This window comes from Convolutriloba macropyga, chromosome 6 (genome assembly GCF_964194025.1).
Source record: "Convolutriloba macropyga chromosome 6, txConMacr16.3, whole genome shotgun sequence".
Taxonomy (NCBI): domain Eukaryota; kingdom Metazoa; phylum Xenacoelomorpha; order Acoela; family Convolutidae; genus Convolutriloba; species Convolutriloba macropyga.
The window spans coordinates 73,165,549-73,189,142 of NC_134473.1; the positions used below are offsets into that span (position 1 = coordinate 73,165,549).

The 23,594-nt window shown below is 33.9% G+C and overlaps 2 protein-coding genes across 3 annotated transcripts in view; both read left to right on the forward strand.

Moving 5' to 3' along the window:
• LOC142340601 (uncharacterized) overlaps window positions 1–23,594 on the forward strand; it is a 121,715-nt gene that overhangs the window by 74,053 nt on the left and 24,068 nt on the right. The gene's annotated exons all lie outside the window — the stretch shown is intronic.
• On the forward strand, window positions 917–22,064 carry LOC142341199 (uncharacterized). Of its 2 annotated transcripts, XM_075392118.1 has the most exons (4): window positions 925–1,065; window positions 1,470–1,601; window positions 3,283–3,349; window positions 21,125–22,064. In XM_075392118.1, exons 2-4 carry the CDS (start codon window positions 1,599–1,601, stop codon window positions 22,009–22,011), a joined length of 957 nt encoding a protein of 318 aa, XP_075248233.1. In that variant the 5' UTR covers window positions 925–1,065; window positions 1,470–1,598; the 3' UTR covers window positions 22,012–22,064. The 2 variants fall into 2 exon arrangements, with proteins under 2 accessions (XP_075248232.1, XP_075248233.1); XM_075392117.1 differs by lacking the exon at window positions 1,470–1,601 and having other exon boundaries at window positions 917–1,186.

The window sequence follows — 23,594 nt, forward strand, 5'->3', positions numbered from 1 at the left end:
AAATCCTGTGTATTTTGAAGGAGAAAACTTTTCTTTCACTAATCTGCAAAACTAAACTTAACTTCAATTTTAAATGAAAATCAACACTGTCGTAACTATTGGTTCTCTAAATACGTCAGAACAAAATCTACCCCCTTGGGTTCGTGACCAGCTACTAAGATTCTTGACAATACCTGTTGACAGCGAGAAGTCCCTACTGTGACTAAGATTTTGATCTAACATATGCAAAGTGAGATTTTACTAGTGCGAGATCGCAATTAGGTAGGGCATCTAAGTAGGGCAGGCAAAAATAGACTTAGGAGTGCTACTAAGTGTGCAGAAAACGCGGACAAATGCGCTGTAAAAAATATATTTTTATGGCGTACGCTTTGCCACATTTGGTTCTAAGGTTAAGTTGCAAATTAGTAGACTAATATGAGCTTCCACAAAGTTTCAGTGCCGGACTATTTTTCAAATATAGTGATTCTCTAAATGAATAATAGACTAATGCCTTTTTGCCATTTCGGTTTTAAATGGGTCGAAATGATGCCTCAAGAAACAATTAGTAAAAAAAAGCCAAGAGCGGTTGTCTAATGTACTAATGTATATTACCGCACGGTTGTTATCGCCACCGAGAAGTTATCAAACTCCGAGGCGAAGCCGAGGTGTTATGATAACTTGGAGGGTTATAAAAACCGTGTGGTAATTTTTTCAATCAACACCTGTTGCAATCATGTTTGTTTTTTTAGACTACAAGTTTATCAAACTGTTTCCATCATTAGACTACGAGTTTATTACCACTCTTTTATCGCCACTGTTTACTTAGTAACAGTGGCGATAAAAGAGTGTGATAAACACGTAGTCTAATACTGAAGTGTTTTTTCCAGTGTCGATTGGGCATCAAAAATCATTACACTGGCAGTTTATTTAACTACTATTATCGCAACAGGTGTTGATTAAATTAATAAGTGTGTGTTTTGGCATGCGTTTATGCAGCTCTCCTGCAAAGAAATTTCTCATTATCCTGATCAACTGGTCGACTACAAGGAGCAACAGCAATAAAATGCAGAAAAACTCTTTAACCAAGTATTTGACTACATTTCCTTATGGAGGCTACTCTTTTTACGAATACAACAATTTTATCAATTTGCTCAAAATAGTCTACATAGTTTGCATTCCCATGGAGATAGCTGGAATTGTTTTCCAGGCAAGTTATAGAAACAGAGGGCCTAATCTTCGAGCGATATTAGTTACCGAAAAGAGGGTCCTCAATAGATAATTGGGATCTTTTTCGTTTGTGCGCTCCCCCCCCTTCCTACGCCCCCCTCAGTACGTTATCTAAAACCCCCAGTTACAGAGCACTTGCCATTACATAGTAAATTGCTATGTTAATATGGGGCACGTGCGTCGGGAGGGGTGGGGGTTTGCAAATAATATGCACCCAATAAGCTGGGGACACAAACGGAAAAGATCAGATATTTGATCTGAAGCTGGGATGAACATTCACGGTAATCATTCAAAGAAGATATGTGGTATCATATAAGACAAACAGAAATTTTGTCTGACCGTGCAAGATTACAACTCTGCAATGCTTAGCAAGATTCTTGTAAGATCTTTATATGGTTAGTAAAAACCATATAATCCAAGGTTCTTAAACTCAATTTTTATTCAGTTTAAATTAGTTTCACCAATTTAACGCTAAACAGCCCTCCAAAAAAGCGATGTTCCTTAAAGATGGGAGATTGCTGTTGCAATATCAAGTGAACAATTCTCTTTATTTTTTTTTGGCTATTGCGTTATACCGGTACCCAATTATGTTTTACATGAAGCAGAAAACTACACTGTGCAGACGCGTTGATGTGCTTAGGGTTAATCTCATGTGGAACAGAGAAAATTCGGTTTTCTTGATTTATTTCAAAACACTCCCCCGCTTTCCTGAAAAAAAAAGGAAAATTCCTGAACTATATGGCAACATTATACATAATGCAATAAAATTTTCTATTCCTTATATGACGGCTAAGAAGACAAAAGTTTGATATTTGTTATTGAAGCCCCAAAAAAGCGATTTTTTGACAAATTTCAGGTACTCGCTAAAGTTCGATGCGACGTTTTTAGGTTTACTAGAATCCATTTGTGATTCTAAGATAGCTAAGGTAGTTTGTTAGTATGCTTGCTAAGATTCAACAAAACCATAAATGACTTAGTATGATTACCAGGAATAATAAATGACCTAGTTTGTATATTGACACTGTTTTATGCTGTCCAACCTTAGAAACGAAAATGGCTCGACTCTTACATGTCTTCGACTTAGACTGGAATTAAAAGTACTGTACTCAAAGTTGGCTGGACAATAAATGCAGTCCTCAAATTTTAAAAATTTTGAATGTTAAAAATACAATGTTTTTCATATAAATGAGTCAAAATGTTGCTTATTTTTTCATCTTTTCATTGCGTCAGAAGCTTCCGCCATATTAAAATTTTTAAAAACAACACTCCGTTATAAATTCTTTGGAATCGCAAACTTAAAAAACTAAGTAGTCGCACTGGTGATGCTTGACAGGTATAATTTCTCTTATTGTCTCTGCATGACGAACTTTATGAAAAAAACAATTCCAAATGCATGTATAGATTTTTCTTCGACCTATTTGCTTCCAGGAAAAGAATTAGTCTCGAGTGGTGAAAAAATCGGTTGGAGTTATAAAAAAAGACTTAGCTTGATTTATGAAAAGACTTTGGTCCAACATATGAAAGGAATTTGGCTCGACTTTAAATACGGTCCTCGACCATGTAATCTTTACGACTTATTCATCTTATTAAGTCTTTTCATGAGTCGAGACCTCAATTAGAGTTGTTTACTGTTAAGAGTGACTACAAATTTGTCAAGAGACTGCTGGAGTTTATCAATACCCAGATTTAGAGGTCGAACAGATGAAAAAAATTTTAAGTGGCGCGCAATCCCCCCCCCCTTAATTGCGTGGTCGAAATCACATGTAATTTCTAGCAAAATGTATTGTGATATGTCGATCCATTGTCTTAGCATAGCCGAAATATTGGTCGACCACAGCCCCTGTACAAATTGAGTACTTTCATCATTATTGCCATTGAAATATAAGTAGTTCAAAACATCATTGTAGAGTGCTATTGATTATAGGTTGAAAAAAAAATTGTCTTTAAAAGATTTTGGGAAAAAAAATCAGAAGATGAAGAATGAAACAAAAGAATGACCAACATTACTGCAAGGTTAATGGAAGTAAAGCTAACTTAGAAATAGTATCTTTTGGTAAAGCCACGATATGTTTGCAGATCTTGTGCTACATGCCAATGGAGAGAGGCATCACTTTCTTCTTCGGACCAATCAGAGGCGGCTCAAGTATGTATACTTCGTACTTTGGGTAAAATTGACCATATGGGCAGTTATTAGGAGCTCATTTTGCAACAGACCCAGATATTGGTGGCTGACCTAAATCCGGTATGTGCCCAGATTAAAATAAACGCACCAGAGCTCTTGGACGGTCTGGAGGAGCCATATTTTGGTCTGGTACCTGGAGCCAGGCGTTCAAGCTGTCAGGACAGTTTACCCAATTGCCTTTTACCCAACGCTGCTATACCTAATTCCATTACACCTACAGCACATTGATATTTTCATTTTCGTTCAATAAACCGACTAAAAATTCGTAGTCACTTTTACACGTGTTTTGAACAAGCTTAATGCCCATGGCCATGCTCCCAGGCCGAGGATTTTCCCCAAAAATAACGGCGAAAAGAGTCTAAAGAGTGTATAAAAAAATTGCACCCCTATTTCTCCGCTTAATTAAGGGCGGAAGAGTGTAATTATAGAAGAGTAATTAAAAAAAAGTGGAAGGAGGCAGTGAGGATTGATCCTCCATCTTCCCTCTGCCGTACGTGATACTTTTTTCACTTCGTGCAGGTAATCCCTGCTGAATAGGGTGAATTAAGGGCGAAAACTTGGCCCGGGCTTCAACGTGACACGCTTTTACGCGTATGTTTTGAACAAATTTAATGGCCATGACCATGCCTCAGCACGTGGGACTTTATATGAATTTATCACAAGCGAATTGCGAGTTTTTTAAGTGGAAAACCTCTGCTCACTCGAGTACAAAAATGTCTATTTTTCCAAACAAGAAAGAGTTTGTTGCATATTGATATGTCTGGACATGAAAGCGGAAAAATCTAGTGAACACACGGAAATAAAGAAATTCGAACTTTTGAACGCAAGATGAACGTAAGGATTTTCCGCCTAGTGGCGTAATCTCAATTGAAACATGCAGTTTGAAATTTTAAAATTCTGGTGCTTTTAGAGTAAGAAATATGCGTGGATAATGAGATGTTGAAATGAAAATACGTACTCAGTGACAGTCATCACTATCTAATATAGCGCATAATTGTATGTACTACTAATATGAGGAAATAAGCTAAGCAATAGCTCTAACTGCTCGAGCTATATCGCTAAGCATTTAGCCGCTGCGCTCAGCTGAGCTTGTTGCTGTTGGCGGCTATTCCTCTGCTGGTGGATTTGAATCGCCAGCTAGTGGATTGAATCCTCGCAGAGTTGGAAAAAGTGCTTCTACTACAAATTCACTGATTTTTATAGTGGTGGTTTAAACTTTTTGCCAGCTGGCATAGTATGATTGGTTGATTCACTATATCGAAATAGACTACAGCAATATCACAGTAGGATTGCATCAGATAGCACTCAAAATGATTGAATTGTTTTGTTTTGTATGTAGCACTGCTACAATGCTCTAGAATCTGACAAGGTCCGGAAACGAACAGTTTGATGCCTAATTTTTCGTTAAAAAAAGTTGATGGCCTAGTCGAATGTTAATAAAAAAAGTTGATGCCTCGGTTTATTTCCTATCTAAAGTGAAGTGGTTTTTTTCCGTGGGGGTTATTTTCCGCAACCGCTTTTGAAGACCCTTCTTGAACGAAATGGTTATAAAAAAAGTTTTACTATGAACTAACAACGTTAGTTGCAATAGTGTTACAGCTAACAAGATTATCTTCTTATCCAAACTATTAAAATGAAACTTTTCCGATATAGAGAATCAATTTTTCAAAAAAATGAAAATTATATACGACCTGTTGTTCTGTTTTTGTGGTACTCGTAGTCTCGAATTGAAATTGAAACATCAATAAATTTTTCCACACTGTCCTAATAGCCATTGCTGAGCAACGGCTTGAACATCAACTCTGCAAAAGAAAAAATTTAACGGTTTAATGTTTCCACTAAAGAACTTCAATGTAAAAGCGGGATAGGAGAGGGGAGGTGAAAAGCGTGAGGCGGAAGTAGAAGTCCGTTCCCTCTAGTAATAAATGTCCAAACGCAATTTTGTTTCACATTAAGCCCAAACAGAACTCCTGATAAAATAAAGCTTGACCAACTTAACATATGAACTATCCAACATGGAACAATGGAATGTTTTGTCCCATTTTTAGTTTTGATTCCCCCGTTGTAGTGAAATATGCCATTAACTGTTTTATTCATCAATATCTTTATCCATCTAAAGTTTTCATCACAGTTGATCTAACTCCGGGACGTAAAATCTTCCTCGCGGAACTCAGGTCACTTTTGTGAGGAGGTGCTACTAATTAGTTTGACCAAAACTTGAAAGGATTGCTCCGGAGAGTGAAAATTTTTTAAGTTCTAAGAAAAACACGCTCCTGCAAGTTAGAAAATACTAACAATTTGAGTGACAGAAAAATCTATTTCAAAGAGTACCTATATAATTAGTTTGAAATTGACTTCCATGTTTTTTGTTCCGACCCCTCTTGAGGGGGGGAGGAACTATATACTCAAATGAGTTTTTTTTTGTTCAGACAATTTTCGCCGATCGATATATTCATCGTAGAGAGTTGAAACTGGTATCATTAGAAAGCTCGTCCGGCATAGATTATGGAATTAAGACAATTTTTTGTTTTAGTTTTTTTACAGGGAGTTATCGAGGTTTAAACTTCTGAGAAAAGTAGAGTGAATTTCGTTGTTTTTATTCACATTTTCCGGAAATTTTGCCTAAAATTTTGTCAATTTTGCTAATATTTGAAACTGTGAAGAATTTTGTTGTTAATTTTACTTTTAAGGACAAAAAATCTGGTCGACTTTTTAATTTAAATTGTTTGTCAAAAATTTCTGGCTAAATATTTCAAGTTCATCAGAAACAGCACCAAATAAGGTTCTTTAGTCCACTTTGATTAAATTTGAAGGAAGTACACCCCCAAACACCACTAATACAATCTTTTTAGACTCAAAAGGGAGCTATACCTACTTCAATCTACGTTGAGAGTGCTCTGTGGTTGAAACTTTGCCCCTATTTGCTAATTTTAATCGTTGATTATCAAAAACACAGCATTTATTTTTGATTTGTTAAATAACAAATTATCTATATCTATAACATTCGAAAAATAAAGTGTTCCTAGTGGACGAACAACATTAGCAGGGTTGGTTTTGGACCAATCTTGGACTGTTGCAATCCAAAAAGAATTCGGATTGTAACCAGTCGCTCTTTTTTATTGAAAATGATCTTTTTTACATTAATTAAAGAACAGAACATTTCAAAACAAAGCTCAGTACTGATAGGCTCAATTGGCTTCCTTAGCAGCTCCAAATTAATATATTTAGTTTTTTACTTGAAAGCTTATTGGCGTTTTGACTTTTAAAAATATTTGATTCCTAAATAACTAATGACTTATTGAACTTTGCCACTGTTTTTTTCTTAATTTAGTGTCAGCAAAGAAAAATGCTTCTTGTTTCTACTGATTTAAATTTTCATCTCTATTGCAGTTCTACGTCTTAAGTTGTAGTTTTCTGGCTTTGATACTACTAGATTTCACAATTTTTTGCAATTAGATAATTGCCCGTTTCTCACGTTTTCTAGTTTTGTCACATTATCACATTATTGAAGTTCCACATATCACATTATTGGCGTTTAATGTCAGGCTCAGTTGAACATACTAAAATCCTGAAAGACATAGATTTTGGTTTTAACGGCTTCGACACTACTTTCTTGAGGAATTTAAATGAACTTTTCAAATTTTGTCTTTACCTGTGGATTTTACTTTGTCGTTTTGGTCGTACGAAATTCCTTGTATAATGAATGGTTTCCTTGACTTTTCAAGGAAAAATAGATGAGCCGATGTTCTGATCTTAGTAGATAGCTGATGGTTTTCCTGACTTTGAAAACAATTGTTTTCCAGATTAAAAAAAATCTTTTTAGTTTCGCAATTTTGTTCTTATTATTATTTATTTGTTACCTAATATCGTTAATTACAGTTCAAATATGAGATTATTGGTGTCAAAGGAAGTTGTCTACAGGGTTTGGTGTCAGAAAATCTAATGATTTTAAAGAATTCGTTATGACTTTACTGGCTTCGACACTGATTTTTCAAAAAAAAAATTAAATTAATTTTTGATTTTTGTCATATTTGACGTTCTTTTTGTAGGCGTGAGACATATTCTGGATCATTGTAGGTCTCAGGGGCTTCTTTTGGTCGGATAAACGAACCTTTTTAATTGTTTTATTTTTTGATTGATGGCTTTCAAGACTTTGGAAATAATTTTGTTTCGGAAAAAAAATTATTACCTAAGTTTGACTTTTTCTTTTTTTGTGCACTTTTTACCTAGTCTCAATAATCAAAAGTCAAATACTAAATTATTTGTATTTGAAGAAGACGCAATCGAAAATATTTTTAGGGCCAAAATATGACTTTACGGCTTCGACAGCGTAAGGACAGTTCCTAATTCCCGCCTATAGAAGCTTTGATAATCCTAAAAATTTGAGATATTTTTGTCGATTTCTAATGTTTTTCATTACTTTGTCATTAATTGTTTTAAAAATATACGGGGACTTTTTTTAACTTTCCTGTTTTTGTCCCAGCCTTTCTAGTGAAGAACAAATTATTTTGTTTAGTTTAAGTTTTATCTGACGCTCTTTTTACTTTGTTATAAAGTTTTGTTTGTTAAAACGGTCAAAGTTTTTGGGTAATTATTAATGTTTGTTGTTGTTTTTGATTTTACTGTTCGTCTGGACTCGCTTTATTAATATTAATGTATCTCATCAATCTAGTACATCAATTTTTAATCCAATTGGATATTTATTTTGGAGGTTATCTTTTCGTTGCTATACTATTTTTTTGAAAAAATTTTTGGAGTTTTCTATCTGTTCCTCATTTGATAAACAATTATACCAAAAATGTGGATGAGTGAAGTCTGAACTTTATATGCGAGCGCACATTAATACCAAACCTCCCTGTTATGATTAGTTAGAAATTGACTTCTATGCTTTTCTTAGCGGTTTTATTTTGCATGTTTTATATGCTAGTTTCAAGAAAGGATATGGATTTGCCTCGCAGTTTTCAATAAACGGTTGAAGTTCAATATAATTTCCAGATGCATTACAAAGTCTATACATGAAGCTATCGCAAAAAGTTCGCTATGGAAGTGCTTTGTTCTAGGTCCGTTCTGTCTCGTTGGCTGTTTGAGAGTTGTTTCAATATTTTGAAAAACCACACCAACACAAGATTTTTTGCATTTCACGCCAGCACTTGCCGAATCCCAAACAGCTTACCGATATTGTTTTTTCGGAACAATAATCTGATAATAGTTCGTCTTTACCAAGAACATTTTACAATGCCCAAAAATCTAGTATCTACACAATTGCGTGAAAGTGCATGGGATATAAAATTGCGGATTAACAAGACTATTTGCAGATCAGCGTTAACGTATATCAGGGCTATCAAGAAATTCGTACCTAAATAATGTCTCAATTTATTATCAGTTGCTCTCTATCGAAGTTTGCAGCAATTATTCTTTTTATGCAAAATTTCGCTTGACTGATAATTGTCCGAGCCTTTGTCTTTTTGTCATCAAAAATGGGATTTACAGGTAACGCTTGTAGAGCATTAAGTTCTCTTAAAGCCTTTCGGTGTACTAGTCTCTAATTATGTGAATTTCGGAAACTGTTGAAGATACAAGAGTTCATGGTGTGAACGGCTGATCTTAGAGTTTGACCCCTCCCACTTAACCCCCTGGCCCTCAAACAACCCCCACCGTCCACCTTTGCAAATCCAGCCCTCCACCTCATTCTAGCCGTAACACACCATGCCAGCTCACAGCTCCTCTCACCACAACCCAACCCCTTCCCTCATTTAAGTTAAAGCTAGCCTCCTTAAGCCGCAGCTAGTTAATGATGAAGCCAAACGCTCGCCCGTCGTTTCAGGGCAAAGTTAGTCGGTTATGTTACAAAATCATGACTTAGACTGTTCCCGCGGAACTTAATGTCTGTTTTGAAGGAAGCTATTGGCTACGAAATGGTTTTTTTTTGTATTGGAGAAGTCCTTTTTTAATCAATTTTCTGGGAGGGATTTTTCAAACGGGAAATGAAACGCGTGAAAAAATTTGGAGTGATTTTGGCGTCTTAACTCGCTTTATTAATATTAATGTATCTCATCAATCTAGTGCATCATTTTTTAATCCGATGAGTTTTTTCTTTGGAGGCTATTTTTTCGTTGAAACACTATTTTTTTTGAAAAAAAACCTGAATTTTTGGGTTTTTCTATCTGTTCATCATTTGGTAAACAATTATACCAAAAATGTGGATGAGTGGGGTCGGAACTTTATGAGCCATCGCACATAACCGAACTTTTTTGTTATGATTAATTAAAAATTGACTTCCATGCCTTTCTTAGTGGTTTTAATTTGCATGTTTTGGATGCTTGTTGTAAGAAAAGATATGGATTTGCCTTGCAATTTTCGATAAACGGTTGACGTTCTATGTGATTTCCAGTTGCATTACATTCCAGAAGCTATCGCAAAAACTTCACTATGGTAGTGCTTTTTTCTTGGTCTTTTCTGTTTCGTTTGCTGTTTGAGAATTATTTCAATATTTTGAAAAACCACATCAACACTCACAAGATTTTTGAAATTTTTCCGCAACCGCTTTTGAAGACCCTTCTTGAACAAAACTGTTATAAAAAAGTTTTACTGTGAACTAACGACGTTCTTGATTTTTGCAAAAATTTTACAGCTAACAAGATTATCTTCTTATTCAAACCATTATGAAACTTTTTCGATTTAGAGAATCAATTTTTCTTTCAAAGAAACATTATATACGACATGCTGTTCTGTTTTTGTGGTACTCGTTATCTCGAATTGAAATTGAAACAGCAATAAATTTTTGCACACTGTCCTAATAGCCATTGCTGAGCAACGGCTTGAACATCAGCTCTTGCAATGAAAAAATTTAACGGTTCAATGTTTCCACTAAAGATCTTTCACGGTAAAAGCGGGATAGGAGAAGGGCTGTGGGGAGAGGGGGGATGTGAGAGGGGTGAGGCGGAGGTAAAATTCCGTTCCCTCTATTAATAAAGGTCCAAACTTAAGTTTGTTTCACATTAAGCCCTTGTCGGAACTCCTGATTAAAAAATGCTTGACCAACTTAACATATCAAATATCCACTATGGAACAATGGAAAGTTTTATCCCATTTTTAGTTTTGTTTCTCCCGTTGTAATGAAAAATACCATGAACTGTTTTATTTATTAATATCTTTATCCATCTAGAGCTTTCGTCACAGTTGATTCAACACCACGACGCAAAATCTTCCTCGCGGAAAGCAGGTCACTTTTGTAAGGAGATACTACTAATTAGTTTGACCAAAACTTGAAAGGATTGCTCCGAAGAAAGAAAGTTTTTTCAGTTCTAAGTAAAACACGCTCTTGCAAGTTAAAAAATACCAAAAATTTGAGTGACAGAAGGATCTCTTTCAAAAAGTACCTATATAATTAGTTAGAAATTGATTTCAATGTTTTTTTTTGTTCTGACAATCGATATTTTAATCGAAAAGAGTTGAGACTGGTATCATTTATCATTAGAAAGCTCGCCCAACGTAGAATATGAAATTTAAAATGATTTTTTTTATTTTCGTTTTTTTTTCAAGGAGTTATCGAGGTTTGAACTTCTGAGAAAAATAGTGTGAATTCCGTTGTTTTTATTCACAATTTCCGGAATTTTTGCCTGAGAAATATAGTGTGAATTCCGTTGTTTTTATTAACATTTTCCTGAATTTTTGCCTAAAATTTCGTCAATTTTGCTAAGATTTTAAAAAACTTTTAAGAATAGTATTGTTGAATTTATTTTTGAAAAGAAAAAAGCATTGTTGATTATTTTGATTTAAATTTTTGTAAAAATTTTGTGCTAAATATTTCAAAGTTCAGCCTTTTTTATCAAAAACAGCACGAAATAAGCACCTTTAGTCCTTTTTGATTAAGTTTGAAGGAAGTACAACCCCAAACACCACTAATAAAATCTTTTTAGAATCAAATGGGAGCTATACCAACTTCAATATACGTTGAGAGTGCTCTGTAATTGAAACATTTCCCCTATTTGCTAAGTTTAATAGTTGATTATCAAAAACACAGCATTTATTTTTGATTTGTTAATTAACAAATTATCTATATCTATAATATTCGAAATATAAAGTGTTTCTAATGGATGAACAACAATAGCAGGGTTGGTTTTGGACAATCTTGGACTGTTACAATCCAAAAAGAGTTTGGATTGTAATCAGTCGGTCTTTTTTTTGAAAATAATTTTTTTACATTAATTAAAGAACAGAACATTTCAAAACAAAGCTCAGTAATGATAGGCTCAATTGGCTTCCTAAGCAGCTCCAAATGAATATATTTAGTTTTTTACTTGAAAGCTTATTGGCGTTTTGACTTTTAAAAATATTTGATTCCTAAATAACTAATGGCTTATTGAACTTTGCCTCTGTTTTTTTTCTTAATTTAGTGTCAGCAAAGAAAAATGCTTCTTGTTTCTACTGATTTAAATTTTTATCTCTATTGCAGTTCTACGTCTTAAGTTGTAGTTTTCTGGCTTTGATACTACTAGATTTCACAATTTTTTACAATTAGATAATTGCCCATTTTTCACGTTTTCTAGTTTTGTCACATTATCACATTATTGAAGTTCCACATATCACAGTATTGGCGTTTAATATCAGGCTCAGTTGAACATACTAAAATCCTGAAAGACATAGATTTTGGTTTTAACGGCTTCGACATTACTTTCTTGAGGAAATTAATTGAACTTTTCAAATTTTGTATTTACCTGTAGATTTTACTTTGTCGTTTTAGTCGTACGAAATTATTTGTATAATGAATGGTTTCCTTGACTTTTCAAGAAAAAATAGATGGGCCGATATTCTGATCTTAGTAGATAGCTGATGGTTTTCCTGACTTCGAAAACAATTGTTTTCCAGAATAAAAAAAATCGTTTTAACTTCGCAATTTTGTTCTTTTTATTATGAATTTGTTATCTAATCACTTTAATCGCAGGTCAAATATGACATTAGTGGTGTCAAAGGAAAGTATCTAAGGGAATTGGTGTCACAAAATCTAACGTTTCTAAAGAATTCGTTATGACTTTACTGGCTTCGACACGGGTTTTTCAGAAAAATAGTAAATTAAATTTGATTTTTTTTCATATTTGACGTTCTTTTTGTAGACGTAAGACATATTCTGGATCTTTGCAGGTATCAAGGGCTTTTTTGGACGGATAAAGGAACCTATTTAATTATTTCATTTTGTATATAATGGCCTTCAATACTTTGGAAAAATTTTTGTTTCGGGAAAAAAGGTATTACTTAAGTGTGACATTTTATTTTTTGTCTACTTTTGACCTAGTCTTAGCAATGAAAGGTCACATACTACAATTTTTGTTTTCGAAGCGCAATCAATTTTATTTTGAGGGCCAAAATATAACTTAACAGCTTCGACAGCTTTTTCTGGCAAATTTCAAATGAATATTGTTTTGTTTGTTGTCTTCTTGTTGCTCTTTTTTAACCGCATCAAAAAATTATTAGGGACAAGTCTTAATGCCCGTCAATAGAAGCATTGGTAATTGTAAACCTATGGGATATTTTGGTCGATTTCTAATGGTTTTCATTACTTGGCAATTAGTTGTTTTTAAAAAAAAATAAGCGAAATTTGTAATTTACTGGTTTTTGTCTAAATGTTACCACGCCCTATTATAGACTTGTCTCATATCAATTGTAGTGAGGTACAATTTATTTTTTGTTTAGTTTCAGTTTTATCTCACGCTCTGTTGACTTTGTTATAAAGTTTTGTTTTTTAAAACGGACAAAGTTTTTGATGTAATTTTTAATGTTTGTTGTTGTTGTTTGATTTTGCTGTTCGTCTTAACTCGCTTTTTTAGTATTAATGTATCTCATAAATCTAGTGCATCATTTTTTAATCCGTTGAGATATTTGCTTTGGAGGCTTTTCGTTGATATACTATTTTTTTGAAAAATACTTGAATGTTTGGAGTTTCCTATCTGTTCCTCATTTGATAAACAATTATACCAAAAATGTGGATGAGTGAAGTCTGTATGCGAGCACACATTACTACCAAACCTCCCTGTTATGATTAGTTAGAAAATGACTTCCATGCTTTTCTTAGCGGTTTTAATGTGCATGTTTTATATGCGTGTTTCAAGGAAAGATATTGATTTGCCTCGCAGTTTTCGATAAACGATTGAAGTTCAATGTGATTTCCAGAAGCATTACAAAATCTATACATGAAGCTATCGCAAAAAGTTCGCTATGGAAGTGCTTTGTTCTAGGTCCGTTCTGTTTCGTTTGCTGTTTGAGAGTTGTTTCAATATTTTGAAAAACCACACCAACACACAAGATTTTTTGCATTTCACGCCAGCACTTGCCGAAGCCGCAGCAGCTTATCGATATTGTTTTTTCGGAACAATATTCTGATAATAGTTCGTTTTTACCAAGAACATTTTACAGTGCCCAAAAATCTAGTATCTACACAATTGCGTGAAAGTGCATCTGATATAAAATTGCGGATTAACAAGACTATTTGCAGATCAGCGTTAACGTATATCAGGGCTATCAAGAAAATCGGTACCTAAATAATGTCTCAATTTATTATCAATTGCTCTCTATCGAAGTTTGCAGCAATTATTCTTTTTATGCAAAAATTCGCTTGACTAATAATTGTCCGAGCCTTTGTCTTTTTTTCCTCAAAAATGGGATTTACAGGTAACGCTTGTAGAGCATTAAGTTCTCTTAAAGCGTTTCGGTGTACTAGTATCTAATTATGTGATTTTTGGAAAATGTTTAAGATACAAGAATTCATGGTGTGAACTGCTGATCTTAGAGTTTGAACCCTCCCACTAACCCCCTGCCCCTCAAACAACCCCCACCGTCCACCTTTCCAAATCCAGTCCTCCACCTCATTCTAGCCGCAACACCCCACGCCAGCTCACAGCAGCGCTTACCACAACCCACCCCTTCCCTCATTTAAGTTAAAGCTAGCCTCCCTAAGCCGCAGCTAGTTAATGATTTTTTTTGTATTGGAGAAGTCCTTTTTTAATCAATTTTCTTCGAGGGATTTTTCAAACAGGAAATGAAACGCGTGAAAAAATTTGGAGTGATTTTGGCGTCTTAACTCGCTTTATTAATATTGATGTATCTCATCAATCTCTTGCATCATTTTTTAATCCGATGAGTTATTTTCTTTGGAGGCTATTTTTTCGTTGATACACTATTTTTTTTGAAAAAAAAAATTGAATTTTTGGGTTTTTCTATCTGTTCCTCATTTGTTAAACAATTATACCAAAAATGTGGATGAGTGGGGTCGGAACTTTATGTGCGATCAAACATAACCGAACGTTTTTGTTATGATTAATTAAAAATTGACTTCCATGCTTTTCTTAGCGGTTTTAAGTTGCATGTTTTGGATGCTTGTTGTAAGAAAAGATATGGATTTGCCTTGCAATTTTCGACAAACGGTTGACGTTCTGTGTGATTTCCAGTTGCATTACATTCCAGAAGCTATCGCAAAAACTTCTCTATGGTAGTGCTTTTTTCTGGGTCTTTTCTGTTCCGTTTGCTGTTTAGGAGTTATTTCAATATTTTGAAAAACCACATCACCACTCACAAGATTTTTGAATTTTTCCGCAACCGCTTTTGAAGACCCTTCTTGAACAAAACTGTTATAAAAAAGTTTTTCTGTGAACTAACGACGTTCTTGATTTTTGCAATAATTTTACAGCTAACAAGATTATCTTCTTATTCAAGCCATTATGAAACTCTTTCGATATAGAGAATCAATTTTTCTTTCAAAGGAACATTATATACGACATGTTGTTCTGTTTTTGTGTTACTCGTTATCTCGAATTGAAATTGAAACATGAACAATTTTTGCACACTGTCAAACGGCAACTCTTGCAATGCAAAAAATTAACGGTTTAATGTTTCCACCAAAGATCTTTCACGGTAAAAGCGGGATAGGAGAAGGGCTGAGGGGAGAGGGAGAGGTGAGAGGGGTGAAGTGGAGATAAGAATCCGTTCCTTCTAGTATTAAGGGTCCAAACGTAGTTTTGGTTGACATTGAGCCCCCTCGGAACTCATGATAGAAAATGCTTGACCAACTTAACACATCAAATATCTAACATGAAACAATGGAAAGTTTTGTCCCAGTTTTATTTTTTGTTTCCACCGTTGTCATGAAAATTGCCATAACTGTTTTAGTTAGTAAGATCTTTATCCATCTAGACCTTTCATCACAGTTGTTCTAACACCGGACGCAAAATCTTCCTCACGGAAAGCAGGTCAATTTTGTGTGGAGATACTATTAATTAGTTTGACCAAAACTTGAAAGGATTGCTCCGAAGAAAGAAAGTTTTTTTCAGTTCTAAGTAAAACACGCTCTTGCAAGTTATAAAATACCAAAAATTTGAGTGACAGAAGGATCTCTTTCAAAAAGTACCTATATAATGTGTTAGAAATTGACTTCCATGTTTTTTTGGTTCTGACAATCGATATTTTAATCGTTAAGAGTTGAGACTGGTATCATTTATCATTAGAAAGCTCGCCCAACGTAGAATATGAAATTTAAAATGATTTTTTTTATTTTCGTTTTTTCTTTCAAGCAGTTATCGAGGTTTGAACTTCTGAGAAAAATAGTGTGAATTCCGTTGTTTTTATTCACAATATCTGGAATTTTTGCCTGAGAAATATAGTGTGAATCCGTTGTTTTCATTAACATTTTCCGGAATTTTTGTCTAAAATTCCGTCAATTATGCTAAGATTTTTAAAAACTTTTAAGAATAGTGTTGTTGATTTTATATTTGAATACAAAAAAGCATTGTTGATTATTTTGACTTGAATTTTTGTAAAAAAAATTTGGACTAATTATTTCAAAATTCAGCCTTTTTCATCAAAAACAGCACGAAATAAGCATCTTTAGTCCTTTTTGATTAAGTTTAAAAGAAGTACAACCCCAAACACCACTAAAACAATCTTTTGAGAATCAAAAGGGAGCTATACCAACTTCAATCTACGTTGAGATTGCTCTGTAATTGAAACTTTTCCCCTATTTGCTAAGTTTAATCGTTGATTATCAAAAACACAGCATTTATTTTTGATTTGTTGATTAACAAATTATCTATATCTATAACATTCGAAAAAAAAAATGTTTCTAATGGACGAACAACATTAGCAGGGTTGGTTTTGGACAATCTTGCACTGTTACAATCCAAAAAGAATTTGGATTGTTATCAGTCGGTCTTTTTTTTTGAAAATGATCATTTTTACATTAATTAAAGAACAGAACATTTCAAAACAAAGCTCAGTAACGATAGGCTCAATTGGCTTTCTAAGCACCTCCAAATTAATAAATTTAGTTTTTACTCGAAAGCTTATTGGCGTTTTGACTTTTAAAAATATTTGATTCCTAAATAACTAATGGCTTATTGAACTTTGCCTCTGTTTTTTTTCTTAATTTAGTGTCAGCAAAAAAAATGCTTCTTGTTTCTACTGATTTAAAATTTTATCTCTATTGCAGTTCTACGTCTTAAGTTGTATTTTTCTGGCTTTGATACTACTAGATTTCACAATTCTTTGCATTTAGATAATTGCCCATTTTTCACGTTTTCTAGTTTTGTCACATTATCACATTAATGAAGTTTCACATATCACATTATTGGCGTTTAATGTCAGGCTCAGTTGAACATACTAAAGTCCTGAAAGACATAGATTTTGGTTTTAACGGCTTCGACATTACTTTCTTGAGGAATTTAAAGGAATTTTTCAAATTTTGTCTTTACCTGTGGATTTTACTTTGTCGTTTTAGTCGTACGAAATTTCTTGTATAATGAAAGGTTTCCTTGACTTTTCAAGGAAAAATAGATGGGCCGATATTCTGATCTTAGTAGATAACTGATGGTTTTCCTGACTTTGAAAACAATTGTTTTCCAGAATAAAAAATCGTTTTAGCTTCGCATTTTTGTTCTTTTTATTATGCATTTGTTATCTAATCACTTTAATTGCAGGTCCAATATGACATTAGTGGTGTCAAAGGAAGGTATCTATGGGGATTGGTGTCACAAAATCTAACGTTTTTAAGGAGTTCGTTATGACTGTACTGGCTTCGACACGGGTTTCTCAGAAAAAAGTAAATTAATTTTTAATTTTTTTCATATTTGACGTTCTTTTTGTAGACGTAAGACATATTCTGGATCTTTGCAGGTATCAAGGGTTTTTTTAGACGGATAAGGGAACCTATTTAATTATTTCATTTTGTATATAATGGCCTTCAATACTTTGGAAATATTTTTGTTTCGGGAAAAAAGGTATTACTTAAGTGTGACATTTTATTTTTTGTCTACTTCTGACCTAGTCTTAGTAATGAAAGGTCACATACTACAATATTTGTTTTCTCAGCGCAATAAAATTTATTTTGAGGGCCAAAATATGACTTCACGGCTTCGACTGCTTTTTCTGGCAAATTTCAATTGAATATTGTTTTGTTTGTTGTCTTCTTGTTGCTCTTATTTAACCGCATCAAAAAATTATTAGGGACAAGTTTTAATGACCGTCAATAGAAGCATTGGTAATCGTAAACCTGTGGGATATTTTGGTCGATTTCTAGTGGTTTTCATTACTTGGCAATTAGTTGTTTTTAAAAAAAACAAGCGAAATTTGTAATTTTCTTGTTTTTGTCTAATTGTTACCACGCCTTATTATGGACTTGTTTTATATCAATTGTAGTGAGGTACAATTTATTTTTTGTTTAGTTTCAGTTTTATCTCACGCTCTGTTGACTTTGTTATAAAGTTTTGTTTTTTAAAACGGACAAAGTTTTTGATGTAATTATTAATGTTTGTTGTAATTGTTTGATTTTGCTGTTCGTCTTAACTCGCTTTTTTAATATTAATGTATCTCATCAATCTAGTGCATCATTTTTTAATCTGCTGAGTTGTTTGCTTTGGAGGCTATCTTTTAGGTGATACACTATTTTTTTGAAAAATACTTGAATTTTTGGGGTTTTCTATCTGTTCCTCATTTGATAAACAATTATACCAAAAATGTGGATGAGTGAAGTCTGAACTTTATATGCGAGCGCACATTACTACCAAACCTCCCGGCTATGATTAATTAGAAATTGACTTCCATGCTTTTCTTAGCGGTTTTAATTTGCATGTTTTATATGCGTGTTTCAAGGAAAGATATGGATTTGCCTCGCAGTTTTCGATAAACGATTGAAGTTCAATGTGATTTCCAGAAGCATTACAAAGTCTATACATGAAGCTATCTCAAAATGTTCGCTATGGAAGTGCTTTGTTCTAGGTCCGTTCTGTTTCGTTTGCTGTTTGAGAGTTGTTTCAATATTTTGAAAAACCACACCAACACACAAGATTTTTTGCATTTCACGCCAGCTTTTACCGAAGCCGCAGCAGCTTATCGATATTGTTTTTTCGGAGCAACAATCTGATAATAGTTCGTTTTTACCAAGTACATTTTACAATGACCGAAAATGTAGTATCTACACAAATGCGTGAAAGTGCATCGGATATAAAATTGCGGATTAACAAGACTATTTGAAGATCAACGTTAACGTATATCAGGGCTATCAAGAGAATGAGTACCTAAATAATGTCTCAATTTATTATCAATTGCTCTCTATCGAAGTTTGCAGCAATTAATCTTTTTATGCAATATTTCGCTTGTCTAATAATTGTACGAGCCTTTTTCTTTTTGTCCTCAAAAATGGGATTTACAGGTAACGCTTGTAGAGCATTAAGTTCTCTTAAAGCCTTTCGGTGTACTAGTCTCCAATTATGTGATTTTTGGAAATTGTTTAAGATACAAGAATTCATGGTGTGAACTGCTGATCTTAGAGTTTGACCCCTCCCACTTAACCTCCCTGCCCCTCAAACAACCCCCACCGTCCACCTTTCCAAATCCAGCCCTCCACCTCATTCTAGCCGTAACACCGCACGCCAGCTCACAGCTGCACTCACCACAACCCACCCCTTCCCTCATTTAAGTTAAAGCTAGCCTCCTTAAGCCGCAGCTAGTTAATGATGAAGCCAAACGCTCGCCCGTCGTTTCAGGGCAAAGTTAGTCGGTTATGTTACAAAATCATGACTTAGTCTGTTCCCGCGGAAAATAATGTCTGTCTTGAAGGAAGCTATTGACTACGAAATGGTTTTTTACAATTCAAAGAATTTGAATTGTATTGGGGCGCTGTCTTTTTTACGACTCGAAGAGGAGTATTTGAGAAGTCCTTTTTTTAATCAATTTCATTGGAGTGATTTTTCAAACGGAAAATGAAAAAGTTTGGAGTGATTTATGCGCTGAACGAAAATGAAGAGCAGAGCGAAAAGAGAGTTGTTTTTATTCATACCGCTGTTTTTGAGAGAGCGAGAAATTGATGTGTGAAAAAATCTTCTCCAAGCGATCAAAATTTTTTTTGTTCACGTGCGGCTTTTAAAAGAAGTTTTTTGCAACTTTTGATGATTATGAGGTTTGATTATAATATTGTATTAGTTTCAGGCTTGTTTTGATATGCATTGAAGGTTTCAAGTAGTTTATTTGATTTTTAATGCTAATTTGGATGTTTTTGATCAGTTTTGCTGATTTTTAGACGAGATTTAATGATTTTTTTCCTGTTTTTTTTTTGTTTTACTGCTTTAAGTGGGATTTGAATAGAAGCTTGTTACTAAAGGAATTTTCAGATAACAATTGATTAAGATTTTGCTGCTATAAATCATTTTTTCTTAGGAAAAATGACAGAAAAATTGAGAAGTTTTAAACCAATTTTCTTTTAAAAAATTTTTATTAAAAAAACGCATTAAGTTTTATAGTTTTTTTTGGTTCAATTTGTTTATTGATGCCGTTTCTATTCTTCCTCAATTTTTTTATGACACTTGTGGAGATTTTGGGTTCACAATAGTTGTTCTAGTTGTTAAGTCATAAGTATGGGCAATTTTCTCCTTCGAGTCGTTTCCGGAATTCTTCCGGCTATATTTTTTTTAGGATCTGTTCACACATTTTCATGATTTTTGAAGTCAAATTGGAGTAGTGATTTTGGTCACGCCGAAACAGGAAATGGAGCGAAAAAGCGCATGGTTTTGTGGCCTGATTTTTTTCGCTCTAATTTTAAAGTAGAGTGAGAAAACGGTGTTTGAACAAAAATTCGGTTTCTCGGTAGTGGTTTTTTGTTCACATGCGGCAATTTCACTCTGATTTTTACTGTTTTTTCAATTTTTTGGATCGGATTTTTTCTAAATGGTTTTCCCAATTCATTCACAGCTCATTCTAGGACTAGTTTTTTGTTTGAATTAAATTTTCATTTCTCGCTAGTGTTTTTTTGTTCACATGCGGCATTTTGACATGATTTTCTGTTTTTTTCTTATTTTTTGGTCTGATTTTTTTAAAATGGTTTTCTCAATTCGCTGCTAGTCCATTCTAGGTCTAGTTTTTCTGTTTAGTCAATGAAAATTCTTTGAATTGTACGTCAGGACTTGTACTGCTATGTTTTTTGTTTCCTTAAGCATCTTTTTATAATATTTGGGCTTTGGTTTGGCATGAATTTTTTTTCCATATAGGAACTTTGGTCTGCTATTTTTGATATAAAATCTGGTATATGAATGATATAAACACTAGATTTTTTTGGTTCTGGGAAAGTTGGCTGAAAAAAATGGGAAACTTAGCCGGTAGTATAATTTTTATTTGCCGAAAAATCTGAATAGTCTTTTCCTGCTGTCAGCCAATATTCGACGATCTGATGATCTGGCTGAATCTAAAATTGATCTGTTTCAGCTGGTGCGGTTTATGTCAGCGAGAGCACACTCAATACATACCGATACACAAGTCTCATATTTCTAATTTTCACTCACGTATTATCATTTTCTGCTCTCGTTATCTTATGCTTAAGCGTTGCCAAACGCATAAAAACCAGACCACAATTTTGCCTTAAATCTGGAGTCATAGTGATAAATTTGAAAGTTTTCACAATTCTGGTCGCCTACAATGTTTACGTTGCTATGACGTCAGCCTTCACTTGGACTGGAATTATGATAATAATGGCATTTGTCATGGCTTTAATCGAGTTATGCTTATTGAACTCTATTGTATACGTTTACGCTATACAGAGTTTAGGAGTTCAATACAACAGAAGGTCGACACTTGGACGCTCATTTGGCCGAAAAACCGAGAATGTACCAATTAGCCGAATGCAGCAAAACGCTCGCTTTGCAGAACCCTTGCAAAATTTTGAGGAGAACCCTTCTTTTACCCATTATGAAAACGACACGAAATTTCAGCAAGAACCGCGACGATTCACAAAACGACGAGTTTCAACAAAAAGTTCCTCCGAATCAGTAAAAATTGTTGTTCCCATGGAGTCCGTTGCGGATCCGGTTCAAAAAGCCGAAATTCAACCAGTCGAAGATGTTGATCGATCACGAGCAACTGCTGAGAAGCCCGACTTGCGATTGTCAACTGTTAGTCCAAAAGTAGCGCCAAAACAGGTTGTTAAAATTGACGCTCCAGAATCGCCGGCTGGCGCTGACGTCAGAAAGAAAAACAGAGTGAAAGTCAAGAGGAAGAAGACACAAGGGCACGAGGAGTTGAAAAAGGTACTTCAAGAATCGAAGAAAGCAGGCAAAAATAATGCAAATATCAAGAATGACCAAGATAAAAAGTAACTGAATCCTTTCAATCGTTTTAATGCTTTTGAGTTTTGCCATATCAAATTGAAATCTTTGATAAACTTGCTTTGCTGCAGCAATGAGCTTCTGTGATCACGGGCAATATTGCGGTACTGATGAAAAATTGGTATCTTCTAAAAAAAATGACATCGAATTTCATATAAAGTATTTTGAGGTTATCATGATTTGCTCCCGCCGTTGCATGCAAAGTTCCAACTAGGCCAATTTGAAATTCCAAAGCGAACTTCAGTGGGAAAACTCAGTGGTTTCCTTGAAATAATTATAATTAACACAAATTTATGAAGTCAAGAATGTTAAAATATTAAATACTAGCAATTTTTTGTTGATTTTCGTCGACTAAAAAGTGATTGGTTCATTTTTAAAGTATGTGTACAACACGCCAATTTGAAGCATGTCACATCCAGTCAACAATTGTTTTTTACTTTTTAGCTCACTTGGTACCAGAAAACTGTGAAAGTTTGTTTACTACTTCTTCTGAAACAATATGATATACAAATATTGGTGAAATTAATTACAAGTTTTTTTTAAAAACTTTCTACCTTGGTATTAGACGAACTGTAGAACATTTTTAAATAGTAACTGTGATTTCTACTTAGCCATAGCGGAAGAGCGTTAAGCTACAAACGCCTGTTGCTTTTTGTTAAAATTCACTTCAATTCAGACCGTTAGTTTCATGAGGAAACCTGTTCCTTTTGGTGACTCTCGTCACTATTTTGAGTCTGAAATTTGCACGTGGCACCATCATTGCAGCCCGTATAGGTCAAGCTTAGGCCAACTTGCAGCTATGGTCCAGTGCAATCTCATCCTCACACAGACAGCTTCACGAAGGCAAGGGACTAAACCCTTAATCATTGAACTCTTTAACATCTCAAATTTTAGCAAGGAAGGAGCTCAAGGATTTAGTGACGCTAGTTAGCAACGGTTCCTACCACAGGTAATTTTTTGCCCTAAGCAAAATTGATCAAAACGCAGATAATATTAAAAATTGTTATTCTGTTTCGTGGAGTTCTCAAAACTGATATTTGGACCAATCCAAATAGTTTCCGAAACATTTTTGTTCTGTGTTCTTCTCTGGGACTCGCACGCAAAAAAGCGAGATGATCTTAATCGGCCTCGGTATAGAAGTTTAGAGGAATTAAAAAACTTTTAATTATTTTATTAACTGAATAAATTTCCGTCCGAATAAAACTCAAATTCAGTAATTAAATACTCAGAGAGTTCATGTTTCTCAATAATTTGTAATTATTTTTTTTCCATTTTTTCGATATCAAGTTGTTTTTGAAATGAATTTTCATTTTTAATTTTAATTGATTTAATTACCTTAAAAGTAGAACCAGCGCCTAAAAATTCAAACAAAAAAATTGTTTCAATTCTAATCTAATTACCAATATTAATTATTTTAACAGTCTTTATTCTATACAATTAGTTACAATCATTTGGTTCGATAAAATCAACGTTTGAAAAAATTAAATTTTAGGTCTGCTTTCATTTTGCATAAAAAATTGATTTAAATTTCGAAACTTCACTTCATTTACCAAATTGTATTTACTAAAACAGTT